This window comes from Eucalyptus grandis, chromosome 2 (assembly GCF_016545825.1).
Source record: "Eucalyptus grandis isolate ANBG69807.140 chromosome 2, ASM1654582v1, whole genome shotgun sequence".
In the NCBI taxonomy this organism is placed as follows: Eukaryota; Viridiplantae; Streptophyta; class Magnoliopsida; order Myrtales; family Myrtaceae; genus Eucalyptus; species Eucalyptus grandis.
Window position 1 is genome coordinate 53,444,694 of NC_052613.1, and position 14,230 is coordinate 53,458,923.

Genomic DNA, 14,230 nt, shown 5'->3' on the forward strand with positions numbered 1-14,230 from the left:
TGAATAAACACCATGAAAATCCACAAATTGATATACTCGTGACAAACGGAGGATAAAACTCTAAATTAGTATATCCATCAATTGTCAAGTATTATCTAACTCAATAATTTAGTAATAAAATTCAGAGGATAAATTTATCATAAATATATCAATTTTAAGTCGACAAAATTTGTCACAGACACATTAGTTTGAAATATTTTGTTGTCGTGTTTTTGGTGGTCTTTGTTAGTTGCTTGGTGCTATACTATCCACTGTGGATAGGGTGCTAGATCCTTTTAAATTGAAGTTGGGGTGCTGTTTAGGTGGGGATTTCAATTTTAGATTGACTTCAACGCCAGTACATTAAAACCTAGTGATCTCTCCCTGTGGTAAATGTTGCATAAGAAAATTTAAGACGAAACCATCCGCATTTTTCTGCACCAGGTTTCGTCCCATGGGTTGTAACTATGGACATTAATCTATATTCGTATCTACTTGAGTTTGCGTGCGGGCGATATCCACAAATTATCATCTATGAACCAAGCCCATGATCGCAAGAAATCTTCTGTCAAAATCGGAGGATAATATGATATCGGACGTCAGACGAAATGTTGGTAGCCATCGAATCTGACGAGGAGCAGACAAAAGAAAGAGGCTATAAAGCAAAAGGCGAAAGGCAGCTTCCCTTCTTTCATGACTACATTCAATGTCTCAAAACTGTTCACATATTTAATCCTAAGCCCATCTGTAGAATGCATCAAATCTTTGCTCAATTTGGCTCATTCCTTCAGATCGAATCGCCTTTTCTTGTCGATGACAATTGTCACAGCATTTTATACACGGTTTGTAGCTGGTTGAGGTGATCATGGGCACGACTGAAGAGCACGATGGGCGTGCATGAACTAGCAATTCCCTTCTTGAACCTCATGTGCCTAAATCTGCCCATGTTCAAACCATTTAATGTGTAACCAACCAGTTCCTTTTTATTATGGACGGGCTTATATAAACATCTTCATGTTTGTCGTTAGGCTTCCCCTAATCACTTCACCTGTTGATAAGGTCCGATAGCTAGTAGCTAGGCTCAAGTGATTGAGATTAGGCATTCAAAAAACACAAGATGACGAATACGAAAAGAATCTATGGATATTCAACAATGATGAAAAACTAATAATTCCAGCGGCACAGACACATAAATTTCAGGGTTGTCGATGTCAGTGTTTCCTTTATACAAATCCTCCATATGAAGAAGACGATAGGCCATCCAGAAGAAAGAAATGGTCATATGAATTGGCAACAAAAAGTGAACGGTCTTTTGCTTGAAGTCGAAGTACCTAGTTTAAGGTTGACCTTATGCAGAAAGTAACTGCTTTAGCGCTGACCTTCTGCGGAAGGTAGGCCATATTTCTTCAAGCCAACCTTCTTTGATCGCATTTTCATCAGCATAAAATTCGATCACTTAGTTCAGCCTTCCTACTCCACATTCCTCAAGCCTAGTCTCGCCATATGGAAACCACCGATGCAAATTGTGTGTCTCTCGTTTGGCCATATTATGAGAAGGCATTTTGTGCCTTGGCCTTATATCTCAACTAAAATAAGTTCAGATGAATGTCAAACCGATGATCTGATCGGCTTGTTACAAAGTATTAGCAATGTAGCCGATACCTTTTCTTTCCTCTATGAAGCTACATAACATAAAATGAATCCAACCCAGCCAGCAACTGGGTATGACTTAGAATTAAGAGTGTCCTGAACTGCTTCTGGTGTGCAATGTGCAAGTTTATCCTCCAGTTTTGGACTGAATACATAGAATGACAGCGCTACGTGCACCCCACCAACTATGGGTAGTGCTTCTGTTTTGTGCCTTTCATCATTCACGGCAATTTCCAGGATGAAAAGCGCACTAGTCCCTTCTTGGGCATAGTGGACTAGTTCTATCGCCCGCTAACCGCATACACCAGTAAGTTTGCAAACAAAAGCAGCTCTCGGATACTTTTCAACTGATTTTTGACCAAACACCTTAAAGTACATTCTCAAAATACCATTTTCATAAGGCAATGCGAGAACGCACACTCATTGTCCAGGGTCCTAGAACCAAAAGTAACTCAATCCAAGCACACAGATATGTCCACTTTAGATGCATCATACATACGAAAGCAGTAGAGAACACTGTCCAAGGAGATGCTTTCAGATAACAATGGGAGCAAACAGAACCCCCGGATTATCGCGGTTCAAATTCTATATACAAGAACATTTAATGCACCATGTAAAACTTCAAGGTCTTGGAACGGCACTACATTTATTATATGTCTTCAAGAAGCTCCACCGGGTTATTCTAGTAAAGGGCAAATACTACTCCCAAGAGAAAGAGGGAGTCTGGTGCTGTCCATTTGCAGATAATCCAGCATGCTCAGATTGGAATATCCCATGGTAATGGAGTTCCCCACTGCCAGTGCTCTCAGAATCCATACCAGGATTCCCAGGCTTGCCAAGTCCTAATCTATTGTAGCGCAAGTCGGTGGTCAATGATTGAGCAGAGGTGGATGGGACGAGCTGCATCATGCGGCTTAAACCCTTCTCGGAATTCTCGGCTGGTGGTGATGACAGAAGAGAGAGAGCACGCTCGGAGGCGACAACTCTGTTTAAGCCACTGGAAGAGGATCTGGCATTGTTACCATTACCACCAGTTCCGGTAGTGGAATTGGGGTTGAGGTCAGGCTTACATATTGAAGCTCCAAGGTGTGTGGCACTGGTTCCTTGCAAGAAGGGAAATTGTATATGCCCTTTGAAGTGAGACGAGGTTGATCCCGGGAAGGAGAGATTTCGTTCATTGAAGTTAATGAGCTGAGGCGTGTTGTAAGAAGTGGTGTCATTCTCTACTTTGACAACTCCAGGCCAAGAGCAGCTTGCTAAAGCACTAGCTGGAAACATCTGCGGACCACTGAAAGGTGAAAATCTGGTACCTGGAATAGGCGTGTGCAAGCATTAGTTTATAGTTTATAAAGCTGAGGAATGTGAAAGAAAGATGGACAAAGATCCCGTCTTTTGAAATTGGGATAAAAGAGAAGTTGTGGACCATGGTTAACGACTTTGAACCTTGGTGACTCGGGAGGAACCGGCCAGCAGTCAGGGACAAGGGGTCAGGCTGTGGCTTCCTCCGACGTCTGTTGTGACCATCAAGACGTTTTCTGCAGCTTCGCTTCACATCATCGAATTCCGCTAATGAATGAAATCTGTCCAAAAGAGTTCAACATATAGGAGGTTCTTTTATTGTAGCGCAGATTTCATATACATGGTTATGGCCGTTTTAAGGGAAAGTCTGAAATAGCTCAAGTAAAGATACATGCACTGATTCAAAATAAAACAGGCACGATGCATAAGAGAAAGCCCAAAAAAGGAAGTACCACAGGAAAGGAATACTTTTCTAGGAGACATTTCTTCTGTGTATATAGCTGTTTCTGATGACAAGTAGCTTTGTGCTCAAAAATTGTTAGCCACTGGAAGATAATTTCAACAAGTCAACTCAAAATTAATCACACATTTTGCTTTCATAATTAAATCTTAATGGCCAACAAACCATTTGTATATCCTGAACAGGTCACCAGTTTGAGCTCAGTTCAAATGTGAATCACAAGGCATGTCGACGTCTGATTTCTAGGTAAATCATGCCATTCCACTTGAATACTTAATAGTAAAGCTGAAGATGTGATACCGTGGCATGATAAAGCACATTGACTAATGAAGGAAACAAGAGCAATATAGCTGAATGAAAGAATGACCAGTGCAAGTTAAATGGAGAAAATTTGCCATTTCACAAGCTAATGCTAAAAGAAAGGCAGTCAATTAGCTAAGTAGGAATTGGGTGCATGCCTTAGACACTCATTAATCCTCACCTGCTGCACTGTTGGCAGAACCGTTGTTCCTGACCCCTAATGATAACCTTAGGGGTTTTCGAGTGTAGCTCACACACTTTGTGCCGGCGATGATAGTCTCTGCACTTACTAAGGTCCGAATCACATCCATCAACTAAGCAAGAAGCAACTTGGCTACCAAAACCAGGTGCTCGAGCCCGCTTTAATGATCCATTTGATGACGAATCCATCAAAGAAGCTGCAGGATTGTCCAGCTTCTCCCGAGATTCCTCCTCAAAACTCCCCCACTCCTGAGCTTGAATCCACAAGGCAATCCCTCTGTTATGTAGCTCCAAGCAGCACAACCCTAAAACTGAACCAATCCGGTAAAATCCTTCCTTGGCTTCAATTTAGTCCCAACTACAAGGAGCTGTGAGGTTGCAGCCCATAAAATTTCCTTCTCTGTTTCTACTTCTTTCTTCCCCTTACTCAAGCTCTGTCTCATCCTATCATCCATGGATTATGATGTGCTTCAGCCCAAGAAAGAAGGACATGGCAAGAGAGTCAAACTGTTTCCCTAATATCAGTAAGTAAGATGTTAAAATTTGCTTTTCACACATCATATGTGTACTACGACATTCGTTACTCAAAAAATATTATGCCTATACTCGTTTTCTGCCAGATGCAAGCAAAAGTGTTGAGTCTATGGATTTCAAAGATTCCACACTGTCTTTACCAGATGCATCAATGCTCAAGAAATTTTAGACCAAAGAAAAATGTTCCAGAAGCGGATAGTGGTCCACTCAAGAATCTAAACTTCCCACTTCCTAGAACATAAAAACTTGATTTTTCAAACATGATTATGTAAGACACACACAATGAGGGCATCTTACGCGTGGACAGTTCTCTAATCATGCCAAAATCACTGGCTCCAGGAAAAAGTTAACTTTACACAATTCACAATGATTTTCAGCACACTGAGTCCAATATCGACAATAACCGTGCTGCTACAGAATTCAAGATCAATTTCGAAATCAGACTCCCGTAACTGCGCGCATTCTCTTCAAAAGAAAAAAAGAATTAGCTACAACATAGAAAGGCACAATACCCAATTGTGCACTGCCATGTCGAATTGCAGTACCGACCCAGTTAAAAAAATCGTAAGGACAGCTACGTAGCGAAAAGAGAAAATTAAAACGACAAGTACCCATCACAAATAAAGCTCCAGAAAAGGTGGAATCACGGGCACCTGAGAGATCCCCAGAATCAACGTCACAAGAACTGCAAAGACATAATCTTACTCACTTGCAGCCTGTCCAGCTGCAAGGAAAAACTGAGAAAGTCAAGAGGGACTGCGAGTCGAGGACCAATTTAAGCATTAAATTCAGAGGTCATACATGGGGGACGTGAACAATAAAATAAGTGCAGAAAAAAGCGAAAGAAGAAAACAACCTTCATCTCACGGCCATGAGCGTCTCCAAACCCAACAACGGTTTGCACTATGAGGCAGCGCAGAGAGAGAGAGAGAGAGAGAGAGAGAGACTGGTTTCTATTGTGGAAATTATTGAGAGGCGCAACGGAGAAACGGATAATGTGTCCCAATTTGGGTGAGACAGTGTGTGTGAGTGTGTGTCAGCCTCAGAGAGAGAGAAAGAGAAAGGAAATCGGAATGAAAGGGTCAAGAAACAAGAAGAGAGATGGGAGCCTCCTCTTTCTTTTTGAGCTGGTTGCCTCACCTCCCAAGCATGGAAGAAAGAGAAGTACGAAAAAACAATTCAAGAAGAGAGAGACGCACAGAAGAGAGAGAGAAGAGAGAGAGAGATGAAATAAAAAAAACAACAAAAGCCCGAGAACGAGTGGCAGGGAAAGGGACAGGGTGTAGTTGCTTTCAACTTTTCAAGTTTTGTGTTTGAGAGCAAGATAAAAGTACAGAGAGAGAGAGAAAGAGAGAGAGATAACAATGGAGTTCTTTTGTGTTGTTTCACAAAAGTACAGAGAAGAGAGAGAGAAGAGAGAGAGAGAGTTCACAGTGGAGTTCTTTTGTGTCGTTTCACATTCCCCCACCTTCGTTCCTTGCTTGGCTCCATTATAAGGGAGAGAGAGGGATCCCTGTTGTTTGTCCGATGTCTTGTTCTCTTTCTTTAACTTTCTTTTCTTCAAAATTCTTTCATTTCCAAGAATTCATTTCTGGTCAACTTAAAAAACATGAAGTCCACAGAGATTTTAATAAATCTACTTAAAACTGAGCATGGACCTCGGTCCTCGACTCCCAGTCAGTCAATCTTGATGAGAATCGGAAAGCGAATCCCGCTTAGGACTCTGCCCCTGAATTTTCTTATTCCAGGTTGGAGATTTTTTAACTAGCAGTAGCTAATAGTAGACAGACAGACAGGGCTTTTGAGGTGTTGTATTCTAGATGGGAAGTGGTAAATAATAATATGGACTATGGCTCGGCGCCTAATGCACGCACAACCTCTTTTCCTCATTTTAACTATTCAAAATCAGACCCTTTGCGACTTCGACGAAAGTTCTCGAATAGCATGTGCTCTTATGTTTCAAGGCCCCCTTATTTTTCAGTTTTTGTATCTAGCAAAAATGTACTTTTAAACTTTTTAGCCAAAAAAAAAAAAAAAAAGAAACAAAGCACATTCAAGTTTTACAAACTATGACATGTGATAGATAGATAACCTCATATATCCACTCGTATGTATTTCAAAAAGCCCAAAATGTTCCGGAACTAATGAGAGTTCAATTTTAAAAAACAAAATTAGAAGAAGTTGAAGGTATAAATCATTATGATCATAATATTTTTTTTTCAATTTCTCACTATTCTAACTAACTTTGAAATGAACGCTTTCACTTGAAAAGAAAAGAAAAGGATGAACTTGACCCAGGAGAACAACCGCGTCGGTTGAAGTACTTCGTACAATAAATACGATGTTGTCCTTTTGTATCAAACTGATCAACCCTCGATATTTCACTGGCCAAAGAAAAGATGCGAGGTATAAATGATTTTTTAACAGTCATTTCGACAAAAAACATGTATATCAACAAAAATCTACGCATAAATTACTTCCCTTTCCCAAAGTGCCGGATGAAACCCCGTCTTAAATGAGACCAACCAACCCACGACCCTTCCTCCCATCAATTCCACTTCTTTGGTCGGACACAACCACACCTCAGTCCTTGCAGAGATGAACGTGTGGTGTTCGAGATTCAAGACAAGGCCTGGCCAGTGGGGAGCAAAAGTAGTTAAGGATATGTGGCGCTGGAGGACATCCCCAGTTTCAAACTCTAGGGATTCAGGGAGATCGAGTGGGTCTGAACCATACTGTCTGATGATATGTGTCCCACAAAAGATTAGCCTATGGTTCAATTCCCTTTCACCTTTTTTGGATCGAGAAAATCCATGCGCCAAAACCCTGCTTTAAAGCTAATTACCAAGATCATCATATTAGATTTTACATCTAATTTCTCTTCACAGGAAAATCAGTCGAGAAAACAACATCTCGAAAGCTTTTCCCTGGAGCAACACTATCGATTTTACTTGCCAACCGACATTTTCCTTTTCACAAGTCTTCATCGGTCAAGACGCCATTCGTATCTCAAAGTAAAATTCAAATACATACATAATGGCTTAGCTTTTCGTACCGAGCTCTGCTTCACTTTCCACGTTTAACCATCTAACAACTGTAGCTTTGAACCACACATGGGCAATGTGGAGAGGTAAAGTATCGGTATAGTGAAAAATTGAATCAAGCATGAGAGAAAATAAAAAAATCCTTATCAATTATATCTCCAAACTTTTTTAAGGGGGTCACGCCAAAATGGGAAAAAGAAAAAAGAATTGCAGAATATAATCTCCAGGCACAAAGGGCAAAGAAGTGGCAATTGCATGGCCACTATGAGCAGCATAATGGAGATGTGTGTCGTGGAGTATGCATCATCTTTGCCTTTTTCCCGCCTTTCGATCCACCACAAATTGATGGGGGCACGAAACGTTCATTCTCAACTTTCATTACAAGAGCACGAGCAAACAAAAATCATTTCGAGAGACGTAACCATCATTTCCCATCTTAAGCAAAAAAGGTTGCCCTCTAAGTTGGCCGACTCCCAAACTTGTTCGTTTTGGATTTGTCTCCTCTTTAGTTTTTATTATCGTAGGTGGGGGCGGCTTTGGCTTCGAACTTCACCGAGGAAGGGCGGAGCCATAAATGCCAAGCCCCACAAGAAAGAGAAACAGCACATTGGTACAGCGAGAGTTGACAACAGAGCCAGCAAATCTAACCAGTTGAATAAGGAGGACAAGACGAACTCTTATTTTTGAAGTATCATTAAGCTATAGATGTGGAAACACATAAGAAGGAGGATCGAGCTTTTCAAACAGCAAGGAACTAGAAATTTCAACTGCGAAGTCTGGAAAGGGAAGTGCAGCCACGCAATCTCGGAATAAAATAAGCCGAGGAAGCATTATTGCTTATCTTGGGACATCATCATGGGGGATGCAAATTGCATTAGCCAACAAAAATGGAAACTTGGGTAATGGTCCAGCGAGGCATAGCTTTTGCAGACTCCTAGGTACCGCTTTGGACGTCAGTAGAGTAGGCTTTTTATTAATTAGAGCGATTAGGTAAGGTAAGGTAACGGAGGAGGAAGGGGGGGTTGAGCATTCGAGCATCCAAGTCAGTCCCCTCCAACCAAAAAGCTATTGGATGTCATTTCACATTAACGTCTTCACTACAGAATTATGAATTTTCCTTTTTTTATGATGAATCAGTTATCTATCCTGGGTAATGCTCAGGCGTGTACCATGATCTTCAAATCGTTTGATGGAAATGAGACATTTTACCAAATAGTGTGCGCTGCAAAATTCTGAACATTAGTCATGAAAAATGAGTCAACCAAACGGAAAATGGCAAAAACATCCATGTCAATGGAGACCGATGATGATATAATGTGGCCTAAAGTTGCATGATACAGCTTCTATCAAAGCTAATACTAAATGGGTTCTGTCATAAAGGTATTGTCTTTCCTCCTTGCTACCTCCTTTTGCTAAAGTTGATGGCTAGGTCACCTTGGACACGCAACTAGTCTATGTAAAGCTTACGTATCCTACCATATAGCGATTGACACCCCTTTCATTCCTATCACCAAACATCAAATAAATCTATATAATAAAATTAGAGGTACTAAAGTTGATTTACTAAAATTGGTCATTTTCCATTGAGTGCCTAAAAGCAATTAGTAATTTCAGTAATCACTTACAATTTGTTTCATTACTTTACAAGTCGATTTAATATAGCAACAAACTGATCAAAGTTTTCGAACCTCAAAAATGTTTCACTTCACGAGGCATAAGGTCGACTTCACCATCCTGTCTACATTCTTCGAGAAGTTTCCTAGAGCTACTACGCGGTCTGTTTCCCCGATAGATTCCTCTCCTTGCCTTCTGTTACCTCTTTGCTATTCGGAATACAAGAGGAAGACAGCGTTTTGGTTTTTTCATTAGTCTGGCATAGAGAGGGCTGCCTAGTTTTGGGGGGCACTTATTTGACGTGCCATAGAAGCAATGACCAAACTATAATAAAACCACAACTTAGCTCAAATACCGAACCTATGGGTTTTTCATAATTTTGTAGCGAGACGAACTCATAAATCAATCTTGTGATGCCCCCACACTTCACTAAAAATAGTCAAGTGATCCATTCCATCAAGCAGCATAAGCCCACTCATATGCCTGTTTTGGAAGTTCTGAAATTTGAAACAACTTCCCATTAGATCTAATCTTTACTATTATAATAGCACAGTCCATTTCGGGACAAACCTCCAAATTTGGGTGTCGTCAATCTAATTTGCATTGCGTTGGGTAGAGTTTATTTCCTAGATATGTAAACCCAAATTTTGGCGTTGCCGGTCGAAGCTTTGGCGTAGATAAGTCACACTTTCCTGTCCGGTCGTGAGATAATTAATATGGGGAGGTTTCTTGGGTACATCACCGAGCCCTGTCAAACAGCTTCTTCCCAGTCCAATGCTCGGGAAAGTTTACTTCGAAAGGTCTATGGGAACTGCAAAAGATAAGATGGGAAAGGGTTGGCTTGGTCATGGGAATCTCGGGCTCTAAGCTAGATTGATTAGATAATAGAACTCTATCAAAACGATTAAATAATAGAACTCTATCAAAACCCAAGAGGAATTGAATAACCATCCTATATATAAATAAAAAATAAAAAATCAGGCATTAGGCTAAGCTGTCGTTGGGTCTGCTTTGTCAAGATCCTTGGAACTCTAAAAAGGGGTTTCTTTTTAAGTTGGCTACTTTCCAAAATTAAACCTCAAGGAATCCAAAATTGACAAAAAGAAAAGAATAACATAAATAGTCGCCCAGAACATCGGCCAAAAAGCCTCAGACCAGAAATTCCCGGCATCTACACGGAATCTTCAATCTTTTAACCTACTATAATATTTCGAATGACACAGCTACACGAATGCTCTCGTGTATTATTATATAAACAGCAACCCGAAAAAGAAACCATCCCGACAAACTTTTTAATCAGGCCCATGTGCATGATAATGATTTCATTCTCAAGACTAAGGAGTGGTCATCTGATAATGCATTAGAAAATACGGCAAAAGCAAAAGAATTAATAGTCTGTAGTATGAACCTTTAGCATAATGAATTGATTTCATCGAGGAATAATGTCGCAAAGCATGACATAACATCACAATGACGCAACTTGAGCCGCTTAAGCACTATGGTGGCGCTTTGTGGGCACAGTTAAGAAGCAGCACCAAGACACTACGGATTTTTCCGGGACGAATCATAATTATTGACAGTTTCATCTGCTACCGACGAGCTTGGCCAAGTTCTAATCCCAAAAATGCAGTCCAGAAACCAAGTCCTTTTATCTTCTAAACTACCCGAGACCCCAGCTTTTGTCCCTCGTGTAGCAGTTAATGTATGTAAGAACACAGACAAAGAAGTTGAACATAGAATATGGTTTGCTAAATTGCTATCATTGGAATGCACCTGTTTTTAACTAACCATTTGTCAGTGCAACTGATCCAACTGCATAAACCTAAACCAAGAAAAAAGGTTGCTAACTTAAGAGATGGTCCAATCATTATAGCAAGGCAAAGGAGCTTCCTGTATTAAAATTTTCCCATTCTTAATTCCGCAAATCTCATATCTGACTTACACACTTAACAAAATACTCAACGAACCTACTTTAGTTGGAAGCTGAACGACCAGTGGCTCATTCTTCATTGATTGGCGTTTGCCAACAATCGGTAATGCACACACAATGTTTTTCAACGGAAGCATTGCTTGCTGTTGCACAATGGACCAATTGGGACCTCTTACATCCACAAATATGTTTAAAAAATGAAGAAGCAAAATTGGCGGTTTTCAGAGTAGAGTTCAATTCAGGCAACATTGCACACCCAGGAGAAGAGTAAAAGTTGGAGTTCAAATGGTACGACGCCTAGTAAAAAATTCAAGGGATCCCTAGTTTCATTCACTTCACTTTAACCCATATGAAGGTCACATTCAGCTGTCATGCAGTCCCTTCAATCTCACTAACTCAAGAATATACTATAAAATATTAAGAGAGCACATGTTTTCCAACATCCTATTCCATAAAAGGTAAGTTCAGACCTGAGAAAACATCAACCTGAAGGAATCTTTTATGGTCAAGTGACCCAATCAAAAATTTAGACCACACGCAGGTAAAAGATAGAGTCAATCTTTTTACCAAAAAAAAAAGATAAGAGTCAATCTGCACAGTCCATTTTTTAATTAGCTGATCAGGTTGCCCATCGTTCTTAGTAAAAAAGCTGCTTATGCTTAGAAAACAAATTTACTATAAGGTAGATGAATCTCATTTGTGGTAAATATCTCAGGTGTAGTAAATAAACAGGTCGAATTAAAACGCATTATTGTTAGTAATATCTCATTTTCATGAGTATAATATTGACAAAAATTAATCTAGCCAAACTAAATAATGGTAAAATTGAAAATAGAATAAAGAAACAAAAAGGAAAGTGGCTGGGAGTGGAAGCCAACCACATCGACCCTGTGGAGCAACGGCAAAGGTAGCCAACCCTCGCATGGCCCTGAAGAGAGCAGTGCGACCCTGGCGAGGATTTTCTTGTCTTAGATCTGTCAAAGTCGTGCGACCCTTGTCGATCTGAGAGTGCCGCAGCCAGCCGTGCTGCTCTCTCCAATGACAGGTGAGGCTGCGATAGGTGTCAGCGGACCCGTTGTTAGCTGCGACGGGCGGTGGCACAGCAACTATCGAGCCAACTCTCCCTCTCTCCACGTTTTTAATTGTATTTTTTCTCAATATAATCTAATATATGTAATGAATATATTGATTACATGAAATGATTATTTGAATAATGTTTAATTGAAACGAAAAAGTTTACTAAGACCAAATATGATTTACGTGAATGAGGTTTACTACCGGTTGGCCAAAAAAAAAAAAAAATTACTATTGACAATACTTTACTTGTTGAAATTGTTAGTAAGAATGAGATTATTTTACCATGATCGAGTAAAATTTACTATAAACAACTGATTCTCACTGACAAATAGACTCATTTTACTCTTCATTAACATGATATGCCAGATGAAGTAACTGAATAATTTACACTTCACTGCACAGAAAAATTCATTTTGATTAATGCGATTTAGAACAAACAATCTTCTGACCGGACACGCGAAACAATTGATTACGTTACCGTGACTTCACCTGACCAGGCCCCATATTTTGAAATCTTGTCTAAGTGTTATTCGGATTCCCAAGACAAATCAAACTCAGATGTCGCCTGGCTTTAATGGTGGGCAACCGGCAAAGGTACAAATTGACCAACTCCAGATGAATTACTGCCATATGAGGGCAGATCATCGTATTAGCTAGGGACAGTGAGACCACGCGAGGGATTTTGTGGAGGCAAATTAGCCCAAACATCAGCTTTATCAGATACCGAACAGATTAGAAGAACTTTAGCTCTAGGGTAGTGGAGCACCCACTTGAGAACAAGCATGTCCAGATTATGGGCCAAAACAGTAGAAACGGGTCAGAGCATTTGCATGTGTGAGCAAACACATGTTAGGACAGGGCATTTCTGCAGCACAAACCATTCTGAACTCCCAAGAAGTGCCATAGAACCCCTGCACATGGTCTAGATTCTAGTCTTGACAAAGTACTAACAGAGGCCTAGATTAGATGTCCCTTTTGTGTTCTTAGGCCTGACCTTTTGTTCCCAGCGTTCTGGGAGGACAATGAAACCTGATTATGCTTACTCCTTCCGGAGTTTGTTATTTACGACGCAATAAGGAAGGAAAATGCGTCACGTATCTATGATGCGAGGCGAAACAACGATTAATCACATAATAAGCCTTATTTTCACAGATCAGGGGAAAAGATGGCGACAAGATATAAGAAGGTACCTGAGAAAATGAAGTATTCACTAACGGTAAGTGTAACTCTTTCACTAACCTGACCATTTGGTTATATGCCGTTTGGTTATTGAGAAAATAGGAGCAACTGTGAACGAAAAAAGGTTTCGTCCCATCCATGGCGACACGGCGCGCGAGATTTCACTGCTATGCCTACATTGCCGATTTCAGCACCATGTGCAGATTGGAATCTCATTCTATTCATCGACTTCGATTTAGGAAATGTTAGCTCAAGTGCAGATGCCGTGACGTCACAGAGCCTCTATCAAACCGAGCAATGCTCGTGTGTCAGAATGTATGTCTCGAACGAGAGTCCCTCCCTCATCGTACGATCGCAACGAGACTTTCCTCTTACTGAAGGATATTCATCCAGGGAAAAGACGCGAGCAAATCGCACACCAGGAGAATGCGACCTCTTCATATCCTCTGCCGAGACTCGAAGCGCGCTCGGGAGATCAGAGTCTCCGCACAGCTCTTCCGAAAGACATCGTGTCAATCACCGAATTAGGTTCGAAACAGATGGACGAGGCCTAGTGATTCCAGTTTTAGGAATAAGGCCTCAGACCTCGTGCTCACTTCACTCGACATCGATAGTGAAGTCGAAAGGTAGGAATGAATACGAAGATTATAGAAAGAGAATTCCAACTCAAGCAGAAGCAACAGCTGAGGGGGACGTCCATACCTGGTCGAACAGTTGCGATTCCCACAAGCTTCCAACTCCAACGAGCGAGAGAGGGAGAGTGCAGCGACGAGCGGAGCACCGCGGACGGAGAAATCACCTTCCTCTTCTTCTCTTTTTTCCCCCTTCCATCTGAGAGCGAATCGATCGATGGTCACCAGCTTGCGAAACGAGCGACGCCGCATTCTGATTGGAAATCTGCAGGAAGAACAACGGGAGATCGAGGAAGAACCTGGAGCAGAAGGGGATCTTCTAGAGGGAAAA

At 40.9% G+C, this 14,230-nt stretch overlaps 1 protein-coding gene across 7 annotated transcripts; it reads right to left on the reverse strand.

Moving 5' to 3' along the window:
* Window positions 1-1,980: 1,980 nt before the first annotated feature.
* LOC104433695 (squamosa promoter-binding-like protein 16) lies at window positions 1,981-5,893 on the reverse strand. 7 transcript variants are annotated; one of them, XM_018869142.2, is made up of 5 exons: window positions 5,280-5,893; window positions 5,077-5,147; window positions 3,870-4,333; window positions 3,073-3,209; window positions 1,981-2,939 (listed from the first exon to the last, which is right to left on the reverse strand). In XM_018869142.2, exons 3-5 carry the CDS (start codon window positions 4,076-4,078, stop codon window positions 2,329-2,331), a joined length of 957 nt encoding a protein of 318 aa, XP_018724687.2. In that variant the 5' UTR covers window positions 4,079-4,333; window positions 5,077-5,147; window positions 5,280-5,893; the 3' UTR covers window positions 1,981-2,328. The 7 variants fall into 7 exon arrangements, with proteins under 7 accessions (XP_018724687.2, XP_010044840.2, XP_010044838.2 ...); XM_010046538.3 differs by having other exon boundaries at window positions 3,870-4,396; XM_010046536.3 differs by having other exon boundaries at window positions 3,870-4,404.
* Between the last annotated feature and the right edge of the window lie 8,337 nt (window positions 5,894-14,230).